Consider the following 20,324-nt stretch of genomic DNA (forward strand, 5'->3'; position numbering starts at 1 on the left):
GCTCAACTTGAATGGAGGCCAATGAGCTCTGAAATTCACCCGCGGGTAGTTGCAAACATTGCCGACATGAAGCCTTAACAGCACCATCTCCACCTACATCTATTTTCACCTCAAAAACAAAACCTCCAAGTTTTGTGCCTACAAGACAATGCACTTTCGTTGTCGTAAGATTTGGTTCCTTCGTTTTTTTAACAGGCAGCCAGCAGACACATTCGGCAACGTTGTTGCTCGTCGTCAGAAGTGGCGCCGAGGTTACCGTCATTGCTCCATCCCGTGCTCCAGCGCGATGCTGCAATAAAAAATGGCCCGACACTTTGCGCTGTCGCGAGGAAAAGTAATACATCTCTCCATCCGTAGCAGCGACGAGTGTGTGTGAGCCCGTGGGGTCAAGAAACACCCGGTACGGATTGCGAATGGCCGCAGTAAGAGGTGTAATGTCCTGCACCGTGTCTCGCACCACCAGTCGACCCTTCTCTCCCAGCAATGCCATGACGTCACACTGGGAGTCCATGGAAAGAATGGGCTCTTCCAGCTCGTGCATAATCGTTGTGAGCTCAAAATGTGGGGCGAGGGCCTCTGTCTCCCCTTCCTCCCCATGACGGTACAGCAATGAGGAGGAAGAGGAATCGGTTGAGGAAGAACGACCGCTAGAAAACGCCATACGCCTCAAGTATCCAATGGAACTGACCAAAAGCTCCCAGCTGAGAAAAAAACTAAAAGAACACCAAGAAAAAAAAAAGTTTTAACAAAATGCACCACACATAATTCCACACACACAAAAAGCACATGCATACATGTCGCATGGAAGAAAAAAGAAGCAAAAAAATAATAATAAAAGAAAAAAAAAACAAGAAAATAAAAAAAACATTGTGGTACATCAATTCTCGTTACATGTCGGAGTTGCAGCTCCTTGAAAAACGTCAAACAAAAAGAAAGTGAGAGATCTGTGTAAAGCAAAACTCCACCTCGTTTTCTATATATGTGTATATATAGGTGGAGATAAATACAACGTAGCAATAACTCACCACACTCAGCCCCTGCCCTCTTCCTTCACTTCTCTTTCTTTCTGTTGCTACCGCTGCTGTGTATTTTTGCCCCTTTCTCTTCTTTTTGTTTTTGAGCATCTTTTTTCTCTCTCTTTTTTGTTGTGTGTTTCTGTGTGTCATCCTATTTCCGCTGCTTAGCTCTCCAGTTGCATGGTAACTACCTGCCGAATGAGATCATCCACCAGAACACGGGCCTGCCGCTTCTTCGCCAGAACTTCCTCTACCTCCTCCATTAACCACGGGAAGAAGTCAAACTCCACCTCATGCACGACGCGATCGCGGAACCAGCCCTCATCCTGCAGCCGTGCAAAGACCCGGTTCTCAAGATTCATGAGGTACACCTTGGCAAACTGTCTTGCCTGGAGCTTCTCACGTGTCTCCTTCTCGCGCTTGATGCGTTCAATCTCCTGCTTCTTACGACGCTCCTTTTCTTCAAACAAACGCTTTTCACGGGCCTCAAGACGTTGTGCCTCTAGAAGCTCCTCCTTGCGTCGCTGTTCAAAGTCCAGCTGCTGTTGCCTTAGCAACTCCAGTTCTTCTTCCTGAAGAACTTCCAGCATCGCTTGTTCCAACGTCTTACCGACCATTACGTCGAGTATCGGATCAACAGCATCATCAAAGTGAAACAAGTCACCCTCGTTGATCTGCGACTCGGCGTCACGTCCGGACTTGACGGGTACGTACTTGGGAGTTGCTGGACGATCAAGCATGGGGTCAGTCTGCGTTTCCTGCGTCACCACCTCCACCTCGTCCTTAAGCTCCTCTAGAAACTCTTCCGTCTGCACCTCTATGTGTTGTCGACCGTCTACGGGTGGGGGCGTCGCAAGTCGCCGTTGGGCAAGATCCATCTCTTTACGTCGCTTAATAGACGCCGCTCGCATAGCCATCTCTTTTTTGCGTCGAACAAGTTCGCGTGCTTCCCGTGCTTGCTCCTCCATAGCATGTGTGGAAATTGGCGTCGCAGCGTAGGTGTTCCCTCTGTACACACGGCGGTCATGCATAATATTTGCGTACTGTTTGCGTCCTCGAGATCCCGCTGGATCCCGGTACTGTGGACGAATAAAACCCTGGGGTGGATGCTGAAATGTGTACGCCATGGCGCCACCCTCCCCCACTGCACGCCCATGCATCTGCTCCATTTCAAGCTCCTGAGGTCCTCTTTTCCTTCTTACCAAACGTGTTCTTCGCTGGGTGTTACGACTACGCGAGAAGATTCCTTTTCACTCCACGTACCCTCCACCCTTTTGTTCCAAATCGCCTCCTGAGAATAAATTCCTGCTACCTCCCTTTATTTTCAGGTTGTTTTGCTCGTCCTTCTTCCGCTCCCACCAGCTAACACACACGCTTCTGCCCTTTAGAGGGAGGAAACAGGTACTTCCTTCACGGAGTGCCCACGTCACACACGAGTTTATCAGCCCTCTTTTTTATTCTCACGGCCCTCCTCTACTCCTTCCCTTGTTTTTTTTCTTCCAATTCCTCCCTTTCGTGACCGACCCCCTAAAGTGCACGAGTAACGCACATACAGAAACAGACACACACGGTCGTTGCAACCGTGAGCGCATCATCATTTGACGAAAAGAAGAGAAAGAAATAATAAGAAAAAGCAAACGAGAAAAAAGACGAATTCCAAAAAAAATGGCACACACACACAAAAAAAAAATAATAAATAAATAACACCCTCCACGGTTGTTTCAACAGAACTATTCGTTTTTTCCCTTCGCCCATTTCTTTTGTTGCAAAATGACAGGACATTTCCCCCCCCCTCCTCTCATCGTGTCTCTTCACAGCAATTCGTCAGTGGGCCCAACACTGCGTGCAATAAGAAACCGACATCCGCAGCCGCCATGACGCGACGCCGCCCCCTCCTTTTCTTCTGTTTGTTTCGTCACACCCAAACAATCACGCAGCCACAATACCACAGAGCTGGTGGTTTCAACCCAGCAATGCATGACCGCCACACAGGAAGGGAAGCGGCAATAATAATAATAAGATAAAAAAAAAAAAAAAAGAAGCGAGCCCCGCTCCCAAAATCAACCAACAAGAATAAGTAAAGCCTGTACAATTGGCAGTGAAAGACACAAGCACAAAAAAAAGGCAGAACCGTATTCTCGTGGTAAGGTTAAATATATACATACATACATATACATAAAAATACATATACATACATACATAAATACATAAATATTCCACAAAACTTTCCATTACGTCTAAATGTTAACTGAGGTCGAAAAGACAACGCGACATCTTCTCTCCGCCGTCTGCCCCTCCCATTCCCGTAACTGACGACTTTCCACCTATCAGAGACGGTACCATGACAGATGGCGATTCCCCAAAGGAGACGCAACGATGTCAACAACAGTCGTGTGCAGATCGTTCATGGAATATACATAAAATAAATCGACAGATGTGTGGCGAAAAACACCAAAAATAAAATAAATAAATAAATAAAATTATGTTCCTTGGAAAAACACACCGTGTTGGATTGAGGCAGAAATAACAATAATAAATAAAAAAATAAATAAATATATATATATATATATAGCAATACAGTCATACGTTACTCGCAACAACAAAAACCGCATGCATGTCAATTGGCGTAAATGATTCAATAAGTGACGCCATTTGCGCTTCATTATTTTAGACAACAAGAACCAATTCACATTTATGTAAATCGCCCCCTCTTTTTGTCACACGGCAGTAAATATCGGTCTTTTTCCTCTTGCAAATGTAAAGCCACGGCGTGCATTCCCTACGCTGCCAAATTCCCACAATTTGATGTCAAGTGGAAACCCCCCGTTTATAAAATATGAAAAAGACAAAAAAAATAAAATCATGTAATCATCAAAATAATCAACCAGAAGTAAAAAAACAAATAAAATAAAGGCAGCCTGGAAACAATGACGCCTATATATATATATAATGCAAAAAAGAAGAAAGTGATATTGTTTTCATTTTTTATTCCTTTCGACACGTTTATTTGCACGTCGCGACAATTACAATGACATCCAAACAATGTAAGACAATCCCCACATGATGATGAGACAAATCTCCGTCCCATTTCAATTCATATGCACTATATGCACACACACACACACTCACACACACAAAAAAAACAAAAATAATGCGATACGCTAATTCTGAAAATCAGCCGACTCGCAGGAACTCGTGGAGACGCCACGCGGTGTCCATCCACCGACAGCGACGCCGGGCTTGGCCGCTACGGGATTGAGAGGGGGCAAAGAAACAATTTTCGCCAGAATCTTGGGCGGAGTGAAGAAATACAATGAACAGGGACAGTCACCGCCCCCTTTACGGTTCACTCGCTCTGCCACAAAATTCAACAGACAATTTTTGGAAAGCTGCAAAACTAAAGCCTGTTCACGAGCATTCGTCGCATCCCCTGTAGACGCTAGTTTTATGCCATAATTATCAAATACAGTCAACTTCACCGCGTCATCGGCTAGAAAATCAACAAGAGGATTCACATTTCCACGACGCTTCACCTGTCCCAATAAAACATGAACATCACACGGATCACTCACTTGCAAAGATACACGGGAAGAGCTATTGAGACCACTTTTCAGCACAAAATCCACGACAAGCGGTTCGCGCTTGAGGCCGGCGTATCGCAACGGTGTCAACGTCACCTTTGCCATCCCGGGATAAACAGAAATATTGAACTTACCGTGACAGCCACGCTTCATGGTGTACGGGATAAGATAACATGTCGTACTGGGTGGAAGTTCCATTTGCGAGCATACCTCCCTCGCGTCCAGCATCATACCCTTTTGAATAAACCGGTGTGTGCTACTTGTGATGAGCGGAGTCGGTGCCATCTTGGCATGTACAGATTGCATCAAAACCAATCCCGTCTGGTGGTAGTGGTTCAAGCCATCACTATCTGAAAAGGACGGCGTTTGGTGACGTAATTCAGCCAGAATTCTCACTGGACGAGAGGATTTGTTCTCCACCAAATAAATCGGATTGTTTCGGAACGTCGTAAACTTCGGATTGCCTCCACAAGTCATTCTATTCCACTTACCGGCAGAAGTGAGACGATCGCCGCAGTTAACGTTGCACCGCTGCATGCTTGAGAAATTATTCAGGAAAGTCAAGAGGGGTATGAACAAGTGATCAACACGAGAGGGATCAGAGCCACAAACGTCCCTCAATTCTTTTTTCCAGAATCCGTCGTTCCGGTTGAGAGGTCCGCTATAAAACGGCTCATCAAAGTAGCAGTTGTGCAGCTTTATCACAATGTCTGCGGGATCATTTGACTCCTTCACGGTTTCAATAACCGCAAAGAGGGCGTAACTGCACAGCGGATGGATGCCGTCCCCCGCATCCACGTTAGACATGCACGTAATGACATCACCCTTGGCAAGATCAGAATGAATCTCACGCCAGAACTGTGCCGACCTAAAATCACCCGTGTTGGCGGCCTCCGCTAGTTTGTCGTCAAGAGGGATGTGAAGCACCGGGCAACCCGTCAAGTCCCGCAACGTCTCATGCGGTGTGCATTGATCAAGCCGGGAGTACCCACCAACAAACTTCGCGTAGGCCTTCTCCAGCAATAGCGGATACCATGACCGTTTCGGGACTCGTGTAAACTTCGGTTCCATGTTTGCGTCCACTGGAACACGGTCGTCAATTTCGACGCGCACCGGGTTGCTGTTAGGATCATAAAAAATAAACGAATATGGGCCGTTCACAGGATGTTCTTTTGAATCGAAAAGACGGTCAATAAGTGGAGGATGCCTACTCATGGCGGCAATGAATGGAGCCAAATATCCCAGTTCAAGTGGTGCAGAAGAAACTTGTGATGGAAGCGTTTTCTCCGGCACCACCGGGTCACGGATACCCTCTGGGTAAAGCTCACAGATACGTGGCCACTCCTCCGCCATATGCTTATTCGATTCATGGAATTCCTCGTCTTGCCAGCCGCGGTACTCAAGTGCCAATGCGCGTACACGGTCCCGCATCTTTTCTTCATATTCTTCTATTGCTTCTTCGCTGATTTTTGGATTTTGCCGTAGTTGCCGCCGCTCCAACTCCATTTCATGGAAAGTATTATCCAAGTCAAGAGGCAACAGTTCCAAGGGTACGCCCTCCGGCTCTCGCTCCAGAAATGCACGTTCATTTTGAATAAATTCTTCGGCCAGCCGTAATTCCCGATCATTCAAGGCATTCTCAATTTTTCGGATCTCATCTCTGTTTGCCGCGGGGTTCTTCTTCAGTCTGCGTCGCTCCAATTCAAGTGAATGAAACACATCGTCTCTGTCTAGTGGAAGTTGCGTCAAAGAAACTTTCCAAGGATTAGGCTGCAAGTACTCACGATCGTTCGCCAAAACACCGTCCGCAATCTTTAAAACACGTTCAAAAATCATCTGCTTCTCCTCCGCATCATCAAGCATTTGCCAACGCTTTGCTCGTCTTGCACGCTCAATGGTGCGCAGAGGCAAGTCATTGTTTAAAGAAAGCTCCTCCAATGGGATCCCAAAAGGCGATAAAGGTAAAAAAGAACGTTCTTCGTTCAGTAGCTCACTTGCCAACTCAAAAGCACGGCCATTTAACTCATTTTGAAGCTCTTTCCACGTCGACTGATCCATATGTGTATCCATGGCATGAATGCACAAAACTTCATCAATACGACGGAATTTCTCATCGGTATTCAGTGGTAAATCGTCAAGCGGTACACCAAGGGGTTCAGGATCGAGAAACGCGTGGTTCCTCGCTAAAATTTCTTTTGCCAACGTATGCGCTCGATCGTTCATTTTCCTCTCAAGCCTTCTTAGAGAATGATCTTCATTTTTCAAAAAAGGTAAACGAAGCTTTTCACGTCGCTTCAATTCCAGTAAACGAAATTTCTTGTCAAGATTAAGAGGCAAATAACGAAGCAAGACGCCCTCGGGCTCTGGATCAAGGAACCGACGCTCGTTGTCCAGAAACTCCTTCGCAATCGCCCTCACACGGTCATGTATGTCGTCTTCACATCCACGAATAGAATCCCCATTTCGTTTAGGGTCCTTTTTGAGCTCACGGCGCTTGCGCTCCAAGGCGTTAAGAATGGGGTCGTGATTGAGAGGAAGATCTTCCACGAGGACGCCGAGGGGCTCGGGGTCGAGATATGCCCTTTCCTTTTTGAGAAACTCCCTTGCGACCTCATGCGCACGCAAGTTCAAATCTTCTTCGAGGGAACTCAATGTTTCGGCGGAGGCATTCGGATCATTGCGCAGCTTTGCGAGGCCACGCTCCATGTCAAGAAACCTGGGATCACGGCCAAGTGGTACATCTTCCAGTGGCACACCCTCGGGCTCGGGATTCAAGAAGGCCCGTGCCTTTCGAAGGTGCTCTCTTGCAAGTGCATGCACACGATCATTCATTTCATTCTCAATCCCCTTCACTTCGGGATTATTGTCCTTTTTGTTGCTTCGCTTCAGCCGGTAGCGCTCCGCCGCAAGCTTGTTGAACTCCTCATCCGTGTTAAGCGGCAACTCTGCCAGGGGCACGCCACACGGCTCAGGGTCAAGGAAGCCACGGTTCTTCGCAAGAATGGCCTTGGCTAGCCTCCGCGCGCGGTCGTTCATCGCATCTTCCAACTTGGCCACCTCCTCTGGTGAGTGGTGCGGGTCCTTGCGCATCCGGTAGCGAGCCACCTCCGCTTGCCGGAACTCGGGATCCACGTCAAGTGGGATCTCCTTCAGTGGAACTCCCTCCGGCTCTTGATCCATGAATCCACGCATCTTGGCAAATTCCTCGAGAGCAAGAGCATGCGAGCGGGCAATCATGTCATCCTCGAGGTCACGTATCATGTCCTTGTTGCGTCTAGAGGAGCGGGGATCCTTTGTCCGCTTCCGACGCTCTGCTTCCATGGCGGCAAAACGACCATCATTGTCAAGTGGAACATCCGCCAGGTCCATACCTTCCGGTTCACGGTCCAAAAATGCACGTCCATAATTAATACAATTATCGGCGATTTCGCAGGCCCTTGCATCCATGGCTCCTTCAATAGCTGTGAGTTCAGCAGGAAGCGCACCCCTGCTGCGTGCCGCCCTCCGCCGTCCATTGGCCAGATCCCTGAACTTAGCGTCCTTGTGTAGATTCAAATCTTCCTTCGGGATTCCCCTGTAGGTATCCTTCAAACACCTCATGTCGTCGGCCACGACACCCCTTGCAAGTTCGTGGGCACGATCGTTCAGGCGATCGCGCGTGTCTGAAATGTCGGGACCGTTGCGCCTCATATCACGAGAGAGCTTCCGAAGCTGCCCCTCCAGACGCCTAAAATCCGCGTCGTCGTTGAGCGGAACGCTCTCAAGGGGAATGCCCTCGGGTTCAGAGTCCAAAAACAACCGATCTCGCCTGATGCGCTCCTTCGCCAGCTCGTGAAAACGATCCCTCAGCTTCCCCTCCAGCTCTTCAATCTTATCGCTGATCGACTGGGGATCCTTTGCCTTCACAATGGCCCGCTCAAGCTCCAACTCGGCAAACACCTTGTCATCATCGACAGGAACATCCACAGGCTCAACGCCCTCGTATTCAGGCTCAAGATAATTGGGACGATCACCCCTTAGCATCTGCAGGCCCAGCTCATCGGCACGGTCTTGCAACATTTCCCGAAGACTTTCAATAGCAGCCGCATTTTGGCGAGGGTTGCGCCCAAGCTTTCGTAACTGCTGCTCCATGCCCTGGAAGTTGCGGTCCTTGTCAAGAGGCAGAAGCTCCTTCGAGATACCATAGGATGTGGTGTTCAAAAAGGCACGAACCTCCTCCTTTAGTTCCTTCGCCATCTCGTGGACACGATCATTCAGGTCTTTCTCCATACGAGCTATCGCATCTGCATTCTTCGCAGGATTCTCTTTCAATTTGGCTCGCTCCGTCTCCATCTTGTGGAACTTCTCATCCGAGTCGAGGGGAAGGTCGGAAAGCGGAATGCCCTCCGGCTCCGGCTCCAGGAAGCCGCGGTCACCCTGAATCTTCTCCTTTGCCAGCTCGTGGGCACGGTCATTCAGCCGTTCCCTCAGATTCGCAATAGCACCGTCATTCCGCCGTGGCGCTGCCTGCAGGGCATACAGCTTCTTCTCCAGCTCACCAAACTGTTTGTCCGTGCCAAGTGGAAGATACCCAAGTGGCACACCTTCCGGTTCGGGATCAAGGGAATTCCGGCCCTCAGTAATCATTTCCCTCGCCAGCTCATGTACCCTGTCGTTCATCTTGTTCTGTACAGCCGAGATTGGCGCGGCGTTCCGCCCAGAGTTCTTTTTGAGACGACGAAGGTCAGGAAGAAACGAAGCAAACTCAGGGTCCTTGTGCGGATGAAGCAGCACAAGTGGCACATCCTCGGGCTCCGTGTCAATGCCTTTGAGATCCTCTTCAAGTACCCTCTGCGCCAGTTCCTGCGCCCGCACGTTCAGCTTCTCCTCTAGATCGCGGATGCGGTAGGCATTACTCACGGGGTCCCGCTCTTTCAGCTTCGCACGTTCCACCTCCATCTGGTGGAACTTTGGGTCCTCATCAAGAGGAAGATCAGCGGACGAAACTCCAGCTAGCTCGACGTCAAGGTAGCCGCGATCCCCGCTCAGTCGTTCCTGCGCAAGCTCATGTGCGCGGTCGTTGAGGCGACTCTCAAGACTGGCGATCCTGTCTGCGTTCTTCCTCGGGTCGCTGAGCTTCAGCACCGCACGCTCCACCTCCACCTCGCGGAAGACAGGGTCAGTGTCCAAGGGCAGCACGCTCAGTGGAATGCCTTCGGGGTCGCGTTCAAGAAAGCCGCGATCACCCTGTAGAAGCTGATCCGCAAGTTCCCTGGCCCGTTCGTTCAGCGCGTCAGCAGCAGCAGGCGACAAAAGACTCCTGGACCTGCTCCCATCACCGCGCGCCTCGTTGGCCAGAGACGCAAAGACCTCATCGTTGTGCGGTCTCAAAAGTACCAGCGGAATCCCACGCGGAGCCTCCTCCAGACCCTCAAGATCCTTTTTCTTCACCGCACGAGCAATATCCAACGCACGGTCGTTCAATTTTTCCGCCAGATTAGCGACGCGAGCCGCGTTCCTTGCAGGATCAGCAAGCTTCAGTCCCGCCATCTCCAGCTCAATCTGGGAGAATGTCTCGTCCTCATCCAACGGAAGCTTCTCCAGCGGAAGACCCTCAGGATAGGGGTCCAGCTTGTCGCGGCAGCCAAGCCGCGCCCTCTCCGCTAGCTCGCCGGCGCGGTTGTTCATTTCAGCTTCCAGGGCGTGCAACCTGTTAGGGTTGACTGTGGGGGAGGCCTTCAGCGCACGAAGCTCCTCCACCAGTTCGTTGAACTTCGGATCGTCGAGCGGCCGCAGCAAGTTAATCGGGATACCACGGGGAGCCGGATCCACACCTCGCAGATCCTCCGCCATTTGGTCCCTCGCCAGCTCATGCACGAGGTCGTTCAGTTCGTCCTCGATATCCTTGATTGCCTTCGCGTTGCGGACGGGGTCCTTTGCCTTCAGCGCGGCGCGTTTGACCTCCAGCTCGTGAAACTGTCTGTGCTCATCCAGATGCATATAACGCAGAGGCACGCCCTCAGGCTCCCTTTCAAGGAAAGCGCGGTCGTTCCTTAACATTTCCTCCGCAAGCTTGGTGGCGCGTGCGTTCAGCGCTTCCTCCAACTCAGCTACTTCCTCCTTGTTGCGCCTCGGATCGAGCATCAGCTCAAGCCGTCTGGCCTCCAAGGTCTTAAACTCAGAATCTTTGTCCAGCGGCAGCGTGGCTGTTGGATGACCCAATGGCGCGGGGTCAAGATATGAGTCGCGGTCAGCACGCAAAAAATCATGCGCCATCTCGTCCACGTAGCCCTCAAGTTTGTTTTCTAGGGCTCGTATTGCTTCGGCATTCCGAGTCGGGTCCTTTTTGAGCCGTCGTAGCATGGGCACGCTGGAGGCAAAGCTTGCATCATCATGGGGGCGCAGCAACGCGATCGGAACGCCCTGCGGTGTATCGTCCAGGTCCCGAAGATCCTCTTTGAGCTGATCCAAGGCCAACTCATGCGCGCGTTGGTTCAACTCGTTCTCTAGCGCCGCAATCGCATCAGCATGCTTGACGGGATCCCTCGCCTTTAGTTCCGCGTGCTTCACCTCCTTCGCACGAAAGGTTTGGTCCTCGTTGATTGGAAGGTCGGAGAGAGGAACGCCATCAGGATCCGGATCGAGAAACGCGCGATCTCCCTCCAGCACCTCCCGCATAAGCTCTCCAACACGTTCGCTCATGCCCTTTTCCAAATCCCTTATCTTTTTCTCGTTTCTGCGCGGATCCTTTTTCAGTTCGCGAAGCCTCACAGCAGCGTCGGTAAACTCTGCGTCACGGTGCGGACGCAACACGTCCATTGGCATGTCTACGGACGACAGGTCCAACCCAGCAATATCATCCTCTAGCTGCTTCCGTGCCAGTTCACGGGCGCGGTCATTGAGCCGTTCCTCAGCATCCTCAATCCTCTTCGCATTCCCTCGAGGATCCGCAAGCTTTAATTGCGCGCGTTCCACCTCCAGGCCGTGGAACTGAGGGTCCGTGTCCAGTGGAAGGCAGCTCAAGGAAACGCCCTCAAGATTATTATCCAGGTATTTCCCGCGGTCACCAGCAAGCGCGTCCCACGCAAGCCCACGCGCGCGCTCGCCCAACTCATCCTGAAGTTTGGAAACTGCCCCCTTCCCTGCGGGGCTGGCCACGCCTTTCTTCGCCTCACGCAGCCTTGAAATAAGTTTGGAGGCGACGGGGTCCTCGCGAAGCGGCAGACAATCCAGTGGAATGTCGTACGGCTTCCTTTCGATTCCGTCAAGGTCCCTTTCCCTCACATCTCGAGCAAGCTCATGGGACCTCTTTTTCATGGCATCCTCGCACTCCTTGATGCGATCAGCATTTTTCCGTGGCTCATCCGCCTTGAGTGCCGCTCGCTCATGACGCAATTCCTCAAACTTCTCGTCACCCGCCAGCGGCACGTACTCCAGCGGGACGCCCTCAGGCACCTTGTCAAGGAACCAAAGATTGCCATCCAAAAATTCCTTCGCAATCTCACGGATACGGTTGTCCATTTCCTCCATGTGATTCCGAAGTACATTCTTCGGGCCCTCCTTCTTTAGACGACGAAGCTCCGGCACCAAAGAAGCAAACTCTCGGTCGTTGTGGGGCTTCAGTTGCTCCGTAGCAACCCCCTCGTACTGGCTGGCAAAGCCTTTGAGGTCTTCCGCAAGAACATTCCTCGCAAGCTTGGCTGCCATCTCATTTAACTGCAACTCCAATTCTGCCACCCTTGCAGCATTACGCTTTGGATCTTGCGCCTTAAGCTTCGCACGCTCCACCTCCATCAAGGCAAAGACATCGTCATTTGTTAACGGGAGCTCCTCAAGCGGTACGCCCTCTGGCGCGGCGTCCAGATAACCGCGATCACCCTCTAACAGCGCATCAGCAAGCTCGTACGCTCGGTTGTTCATCTTGTCCTCCAAGTTTCGGATTTGCTCAGCATTTGCCTCAGGATCCTTTTTCAGCTCACGCAGCCACGGAACCATTGACGCAAAGACCCCGTCTTCCGTCAACTTTAGCAGTGACAAGGGAATACCCTCCGGCGCAGCATCCACTCCAGCAAGGTCTTCCGCAAGTTGGTCCTTCGCCAGCTCATGCGCCCGAGCGTTCATTTCTTCCTCGAGGTCCCTAATCTTCTTCGCGTTACGCCGGGGATCACTCAGCTTAAGCTTCACACGTGCCGTCTCCATCGAATGGAATTCGGCATCTGAGTCCAGCGGCAGAATCTCCAGAGGAACACCCGCAGGGGCTTGATTCAAGAAACCACGGTCAAGCTGTGCTGCCGCCAAATCGTCTGCACGATCATTCATCGCACAGAGGACCGTCTCGATGGCATCCGCGTTCTCCTCGGGGTCCTTTTTCAGAGCCCGAAGGTCATCCACCAACGCCGAAAACGTCGGGTCGCTGTGAGGCAGAAGCAATTCAAGGGGTATATCACGAGGCAGCACATCAACACCAGTCAGGTCCTCACGCAGCTGATCAGCAGCAAGTTCATGACAACGATCGGCCATTGCGTTTTCCAGGTCTAATATCAGCCTCCCATTGCGCCGGGGATCCTGCGCCTTTAGCTTCGCGCGCTCGGCCTCTAGTTTGCGGAACTTGGGATCCGTGTCCAGCGGAAGGATGTCCAAGGGAACACCCTGGGGATTCTTGTCAAGAAATGCACGGTCTGCTCTTAAAATTACCTGCGCCAACTCCTGCGCACGGTCATTCAATGCATTTTCCAGCTCCTTTACTTTCGTCACATTTGCGCGCGGGTCCTCGTGGCGAAGGCGTAGACGTTCCACCTCCATCGTGTGAAACGGCTCGTCTAAATCCAACGACAGCTCAGACACCGGCACACCCTCAGGCTGTGGATCCAAAAAGATGTTCCGCTCATTTTCCTTTAGCTCCTTGGCAAGCACGTTTGTTCGGTCAAGCAAATCATTTTCTAGAGCAACTATTGCTTTGGCATCCTTCCGGGGTTTGCGATTTAGGGCACGAAGCTCTCGCTCCAATTCCTGAAAGGCCTCATTTTCATTTAATGAAAGCAACTCAAGTGGAACACCCTCAGGCTCTGGATCAAGGAAAGTGCGCTCTTTGGCACGCAACTGCTTAGCCAATACATGAGCACGTTGATCCATCTCCTCCTCAAGGGCACTGATCTTGCTCGCATTCGCAACAGGATTACTCTTCAGTTTCATGCGCTCACGCGCAGATGCGGCAAATGCAGAATCCCCCATAAGAAGCATGTCCTGAATAGGAATGCCCTCCGGTGCCGGGTCAAGAAATAGAATGTCGGGCTCTTTGGCTTTCTCAGCAATGGCATCCGCCTTCTTCTGGAGGACCTCTTCGACAAATTGCACCTTGGTCGCATTTCGTGGGTCCTTCTTCAGTCCATACCGATTGCGTTCGCTATCCATGTAGTCAACATTGGAGTCAAGAATGGGATTCAACAAATCAAGGTCGCGCCCAGGGAGGTACCTTGCTCGATCCTTTCCGAGAATCTTCTTTGCCAGAATGTGTGCATGATCGTTTATCTGATTCTCAACGGCACTGATCTCGTCCGCATTTCCTTCAGGGTCCTTGTGTAACTTCTTCAACTCGGCAAGCAGGCCCTTAAAAGCCTCGTCATCATGCAGTGCAAGATCATCAAGCGGAACGGACTCCGGTTCCACGTCAAGAAAGTCCAGGTCCACTTCCCCAAGCTCTCTAGCGTCGTCGGGAGGGTCCGTGATGCGTACGTGTGCCGACTCCACGCCGACAGCCTCCACCTTGCACGGCACAACGCCATTGCCACGCGGACACGTGGCGCAGAGAGCGTACCGGCCAGAGGCAGGGAGATGATGCACAATGCCTATCTCCCGGTAGTTTGTCGCTGATGTAACGCCTTGAATGCGCTTGTCCTCGCCGTCGTAAAGATAGATGCCAATGAAATCCTCGGCCATCGCGTCACCGCCATTGGACGATCTAAACGGCTTCTCCTGCTGCAGAAGAATGTGGATGTCGGTGGGAACATCAACAAGAAAGTCCACACGGTCCTTCTCCCTGCTCCTCAACTCGAGATGCTCAATGGCAGGAAGGTGGCGCGCAACGTCAACGTTCAGTCGCACAAGCTTCATTTGCTTCTCATCAGCCGGCTTCTGGTACCAGTACGAAAGCAAAAACTTGCTCTTGTCGCGAAACATGGCACTCGGAACAAGATAGCAGAGAGACTTGGGAGGCACCGTAACAAGGTTTGCCGATTCGCGGGAGTCAATGAAAAGCCCCTTGTGCACAATTCGGTGGTTATTGCCGGTCACCAAATAAGTCGCCAGGTGGCTGCTGGATGTGCACTGCGAGAGCACCAGACCGCATTGAATATAATCTAACTCCTGTTGTGGCAATAGGTGAAGTTTGTGTCGTTGGTCCGGCTGACCAATCATGGCCATGATCTGCAATGGCTCCTCAGAATTGTTTCGCACCACATAAAGTGGATTCTCGCGCCATGTCACAAGAGTAGGGTTGCCGCCATTCGTGCCCTCACCCCACTCGCTGCTGAAATGCCAACCAGGTAACGCCACACCACGAATCAGAACCTTCTCTATGCTGGAAAAAGTCTCAAGAAACATACCAACGGGCATGTAGATTGTATCCCGTTGCTCAGGAGAGTGCATGGAACGCAATTCCGGGGTCCATCGTATATCCTCATTGTTCATAGGACCAGTGTAGACGGCCTCAACAAACGGATTGTAAATCATAACCAACAAGTCCGAAAGCTCGGGGTTAACCGAATTTCTTGTGGAGATGACAGAAAGAATACCATACGTCTGGTCTTCTTGAATTCCCAAATTGCTTCCGATCCCTGAACGTGCAGTAGCTCCATAGGCGCAGTTCTTCAAATCTTCATTAAGGTCAAGCCAAAACTCCGGGTCGTCAACTGAATACATGGCAGACTTCGCGAGTTTCAGGTCGGTCGGAATGTTCATCACGGGACAACCAGTAAAGTCGTAGTACAGCTCCTGCAGTGTGCACCCCTCGAGGTTCTGGTACAATGTGTAGAACTTGGCGCACGCCTTCTCCAACAGCAGAGGCCACCAGTGCCGTGTGGGGGAGCGGCAGAACAAGGTCTGCTGCTTCGTCAGCGGAATACGGTCGTCGATTTCGACCTTCACCCACTGGCCATACCTGTGAAACTGGAAGGTGTAGCGACCATCCTTTCGCACCTCCTTTGTCACAAACACGTTGCAGAGTACATCGGGGTGGTGATCCACAAGTGTCGCGAAGGCCGTAAGGCAGCAGCACTCGAAGTGCTCGCCCTGCTCAAACTGGTCACGGCTAAGTTTATCGGGAAGAAGCGGCAGTGTCTTGCCCTCCGGATACAAGTCACCAATGTGGATCCATGGATCATTCGTGATAATCTTGTTGTCGACCATAAACCGCTTGTCCTCAAACGGCGTTGTGCTGTCAGGAAGCTCCGTAATCTTTGACGGAGGCATATTGACGGGCATGTAGTCGATGGGGTTATTCCGTGCCGCAGACTCCTCTCCCTCGTCGATGTCATCGTCCTCATCTTCAAACATGCCTGCATCCTCTGGGGCTTCGACGAGACGACTGTTGGCTGAATAGGAGGCGACAATCGTGATGAGCGCGGGCACCTTTCCCTTCGCACGTGGACATGTGACGGAGAGAGCGTAGCGGCCGCTTCGGGGAAGGTGATAGACGATGCCTGTTTCCCTGAAGTTTGTTGCAGCGTGCACACCACCAATTTTGCGGTCCGCGTCGTCGTACAGGTACATGCCCATATAGTCTTGGGCCATGGCGTCGCCGCCAGTCGCACTGGAATACGGCTTTTCCTGATGCAACAGTATGTGGACGTCGGTTTCTTGGTCAACATAGAAGTCCACACGATCCTTTTGCTTTTGCTCCAACTCCACGTGCCCTTCAGCAGGATGGTCCCAATCCATCTCGGGGACGCTAAGCTTTTTGATCGTGAGACTGCTGTATTCTTCCCCAACCATGTGATACAGGGCAATGGTGAATTTTGATTCAGATCCCTTTGACATGCATGAGGGCACAAGATAACATAGAGAATTAGGGGGAACCGTAACGGCATTCGCCACCTCACGAGAATTCAGAAACAAACTCTTGCAAATGGGCTTGTGGTTGTTGCCAGTGACGTTATGGGTGGGTATTGCATTGGCACTTGTATTTTGGACAAAGATTGCATCGCAATGAAGGTATTGTAACTTACCAACACTGATAATAAACCGTCGCTGATCCTCTTGCTTGATCATCACCACGAGCCGCAGTGGGTTTTTTCCAGTGTTTCTGACACTATATAGGGGATTTTTGCGCCATGTAACACATGTGGGGTTACCGCCTGCAGTCTCACCTTTCCATTCGTCATCAAAGTATGTGGCATCGCCATCTATCGTAGAAACATAGCACAGTTGCATGGAATTAATAATCTTCAAAAATGTGCTGAGTGGAAGAAAGATGGAGCGTTCATCGTCCACACTGTATTTGGCGCGTAACTTGGGCGTCCAGTGTGAATCCTTGCTATTCAGGGGACCTGTGTAGATGAACTCCTCATCCTCGAAGGGATTGTGCAAATGGATAACAATGTCGTTCACAGACGATGTGCCTGTCATCGAGAAGATCTCGAGCACACCATACTGCTGCTCGCGCTGAATACCCATACTCTCAGTCTCCATGTCCTTGGTTAATACAGAGGCCACGAACTGTCCGGATTGAATCTTCTGCGCCAAATCCAGCCAGTAGTGGCCCTCCGTTACGTCCGCTCCAGCGGCCTTGGCAAGCTTCGCGTCAATGGGGATGTTGAGCACGGGATTGCCAGTCAGGTCGTGGTACGTCTCCTGCAGTGTGCAGCCCTCAAGATTCTCGTAGCCGGTATAAAACTTTGCATAGGCCTTTTCAAGGAGCAGGGGCCACCAGTGCCCCGTGGGCGAGCGAATGTAAAGCTCCCCGTCCTCCTCCAGTGGGATTTGGTCGTCAATCTCCACCTTCACCCACTCCCTGCCACGGAAAAACTGGAATGTGTAACGCCCGTCACGTCGAACGTGCTTGGAGACGAAGCAGTTCTGGATTACGCTGGGGAAGCGCACCAGAGTGGACAGGGCTGTGAGCATGAAGCATTCGTAGTGATTGCCCTGTCCGAACTGCTCACGGGAAAATTCCGCTGGAAGGAGAGGCTGGCTGATGCCGTCTGGGTACAGTTCGGCAATGCGAACCCACCGGTCGGAGATATGCTTGTTTTTTTCCATGAAGACGGTGTCATGGAACACCTTGTCGCTGTCTGGAGCTTCAGCACTAACTGCTACAGCCATTGTGTACCAAGATTTCTAATAAAAGAATTGCCCCTATCGCTTGTTGGACTAAAAAGAACTGGCACGCAACGTTAGAAACACGGCAAATGATGTTCCTAAAGCAGACAGTAATCTCTTTAAAGAATAAGCGTAATGTGCAATTTATTTCCTTTTTTTTTTCCGACTTCTGAGTCTGCGTGCGTTAGCGCTCTTTGGAGACTCCTACCTCCACCCGCAAGAGCCATTAAAAAAGTAATGATAATAAGAAGAGGAACGGCAAGGTGGCAGTCGGCATTAGTGACGTCTTCCGCGTGAGTCGCCAGCTCTTACAAGCCACTGAAGAGTGTAGACCGCGTGGTGATGCACGTGACTGTGTGCATGAAGCATAAAACAATGAGAATGGGTCAAAAAATAAAATAAAATAAATATGAACTCCCCGTCCCACCTACGAACGCTCAAAGGGCGAGGGAGGCGCAGTCGTAAATGTCCCTCGTAGGGAGCGGGAAGGAGGCGGAAACTCCAATTTTTTTTTTGTTGTTGTTTCCTCCAAAGTGAATGAAACCGCAAAGCAAAAAAGTTAAAAATGAGGGCCTGTTGACGTGACTGAATGCGAGTCTGTGGGCCCAGTTGGGTGTCGAGTGGTCCATGAAGCACACTGAACTGCCAACGCAACACATGAAGAGCACGCGCACCGACACACAAGGAAGAAAACATAAAACAACAACAACAACAACAAAACAAGAGGACAATTCAACAGTCGTGTTCATATTTCCGCATATAAAACAAAAAAAAAAATAGTTTCATATTAAATCCGGACACAAGCACACATCCTTCGCCACACCCATCCGACTCCATCTACAGTAAAGAAAAAATATTCATTCATATTTATTTTTGTTGCTTTCCTTTGACACCCCTCTGAAAGTTTGAGGGCGGGCGACATGCGGCACGAGCAGACACACAAAAAAAAACACCCTCGTGAAATAAACGAGTAAAAAACAAAAAAATAAAAAATAAAAATGTTGGGACGTGGGCGCTCGAGAAAAACGGAGCGCCAACAGCGACGATGAACGCTGGCAGAGTGAAAACAGCACTCCACATCCTGTGGAACGTGGCGACGGTAGAAGAAACAACAGGCGCCTGTCCCCTAGCAAGCCATGTTGTCTCCTCCGCCACCCAAGTGCACGTACGACCGCAAGACATCTTGTCGCAACAAAGAGTAAAATCAACAAAAGGTTTTCAATCGCCTTCCCTTCTGCCATTTCACTAAGCAAAAAGCACAATTCCCCTTCCCAAACCCTCCTGATTTCTTTTCCCCCCTCTCTCTCTCTCTCGCTATATATATATATAGCCGCATGGGCATTTGTAAACACGCATACACACGAAAGACAAGGATGAAGTTTCCCCAAATCTTCACCCATGTGTTGACTGTAGTGCAGATACTCAGCTCTCATACGTTATTGCGTGAGCGTCAACAGGGAAATGCACTTGTGCATCTTTTTTTTTTTTTTTTTTTTTAAATCTTCCTTCTCTTTTTATAGGCATTGCGCGTCCCCATCTCGTCCAGGCATTTCATTCTTCCTCCTTCACCCGGAGCATTATCCACACCACCCAACTCTGTCCCTTTCCCTCTCTGCCTCAGAAGCAAACAAAAAAACAAAAAAATATTTGTGTTAACCAAAAAATAAATAAATAAATAATAAATGATGTTTTCTCTCCTGTCAAACCACTCACTCTCTTCTTTTCTTTTTTATTATTTCTTTCTTTTTCTTGTTTTCATTCCATTAAATAATTGTAAGTGGTCTGCAGGCACATATACACAAATCAAAGAGAGAAAAATGGCAACCATGACAAACGATTGCACAAATCAATTCACTATTCACATAAACAAAACAACAACAAGAAAAAAAAAAAAGGTAAATGTAAAAAAAAAAGGCTTCTCATTGCACACGTACCCATACATATACATACACACACACCAAAAATAATAAATAAATAAATAAATAAATAAATAAATAAGAAACGGCCATATGAGAATACGCAGAATATGGAACGTAGCTGTACTGTATACACAGGAAATCCCCAAACCCTTATGTGTACGTACATACACCAACATATCCGCACATAAATATCCGCCTCTTCTGGTGTCTAGCTTTCGCATCTGTCAATTTCCGTATAATATATATATTTCTATTTCACATATACTTTTAAATGCATACATATAAACACATTAAAGAATTTCTTTAATAATAAACGCAAATCAAAATCCCTTTTCCCTCCCCCACATACACACAAAAAAAAAAAAAAAAAATGAAATAAATAAATAAAAAAATAAATAAGAAAAGAAAAGAAAGGTAGGCGGTTTGTTCATTATATTTTCCTACTCACCTCTCCTGTCAAACAACAATGACAACAGCAACAAAAAACGTCCCAAATAAACCCCCCAAAAAACAGG

General features: G+C 49.8%; 4 protein-coding genes across 4 annotated transcripts, besides 23 other annotated features; all 4 read right to left on the reverse strand.

The window, feature by feature from the left end:
- Window positions 1–661, reverse strand: Tc00.1047053506721.10 (hypothetical protein, conserved; the record flags this gene model as incomplete). Its single annotated transcript, XM_804902.1, has 1 exon — window positions 1–661. A coding segment is annotated over one exon (661 nt), but the record flags the coding sequence as incomplete, so codon positions are not given.
- Window positions 1–8,204: a sequence feature (heterozygous, non-Esmeraldo-like haplotype).
- Window positions 806–865: a sequence feature (A-rich).
- Tc00.1047053506721.20 (radial spoke protein 3, putative) lies at window positions 1,181–2,185 on the reverse strand (the record flags this gene model as incomplete). Its single annotated transcript, XM_804899.1, has 1 exon — window positions 1,181–2,185. The coding sequence occupies one exon, from the start codon at window positions 2,183–2,185 to the stop codon at window positions 1,181–1,183; it is 1,005 nt and encodes a 334-aa protein (XP_809992.1).
- Window positions 2,621–2,720: a sequence feature (A-rich).
- Window positions 3,022–3,054: a sequence feature (AT_rich).
- Window positions 3,170–3,230: a microsatellite.
- Window positions 3,470–3,500: a sequence feature (AT_rich).
- Window positions 3,548–3,587: a microsatellite.
- Window positions 4,127–4,152: a microsatellite.
- On the reverse strand, window positions 4,178–17,893 carry Tc00.1047053506721.30 (calpain-like cysteine peptidase, putative; the record flags this gene model as incomplete). Its single annotated transcript, XM_804900.1, has 1 exon — window positions 4,178–17,893. One exon carries the CDS (start codon window positions 17,891–17,893, stop codon window positions 4,178–4,180), a length of 13,716 nt encoding a protein of 4,571 aa, XP_809993.1.
- Window positions 8,205–8,262: a sequence feature (areas merged during assembly that could not be assigned to a particular haplotype. This can correspond to areas where the two haplotypes were merged or to regions with more than two copies in the genome that were merged during assembly.).
- Window positions 8,263–8,572: a sequence feature (areas merged during assembly that could not be assigned to a particular haplotype. This can correspond to areas where the two haplotypes were merged or to regions with more than two copies in the genome that were merged during assembly.).
- Window positions 8,573–9,434: a sequence feature (heterozygous, non-Esmeraldo-like haplotype).
- Window positions 9,435–10,445: a sequence feature (haploid, Esmeraldo-like haplotype).
- Window positions 10,446–11,139: a sequence feature (areas merged during assembly that could not be assigned to a particular haplotype. This can correspond to areas where the two haplotypes were merged or to regions with more than two copies in the genome that were merged during assembly.).
- Window positions 11,140–20,324: a sequence feature (heterozygous, non-Esmeraldo-like haplotype).
- Window positions 18,279–18,301: a sequence feature (AT_rich).
- Window positions 18,589–18,613: a microsatellite.
- Window positions 18,748–19,323, reverse strand: Tc00.1047053506721.50 (uncharacterized protein; the record flags this gene model as incomplete). Its single annotated transcript, XM_804901.1, has 1 exon — window positions 18,748–19,323. One exon carries the CDS (start codon window positions 19,321–19,323, stop codon window positions 18,748–18,750), a length of 576 nt encoding a protein of 191 aa, XP_809994.1.
- Window positions 18,862–18,890: a sequence feature (AT_rich).
- Window positions 19,367–19,387: a microsatellite.
- Window positions 19,512–19,576: a microsatellite.
- Window positions 19,604–19,646: a sequence feature (T-rich).
- Window positions 19,755–19,803: a sequence feature (A-rich).
- Window positions 19,856–19,888: a microsatellite.
- Window positions 20,163–20,222: a sequence feature (A-rich).

Source organism: Trypanosoma cruzi, genomic scaffold (assembly GCF_000209065.1).
Source record: "Trypanosoma cruzi strain CL Brener 1047053516881 genomic scaffold, whole genome shotgun sequence".
Taxonomy (NCBI): Eukaryota; Euglenozoa; class Kinetoplastea; order Trypanosomatida; family Trypanosomatidae; genus Trypanosoma; species Trypanosoma cruzi.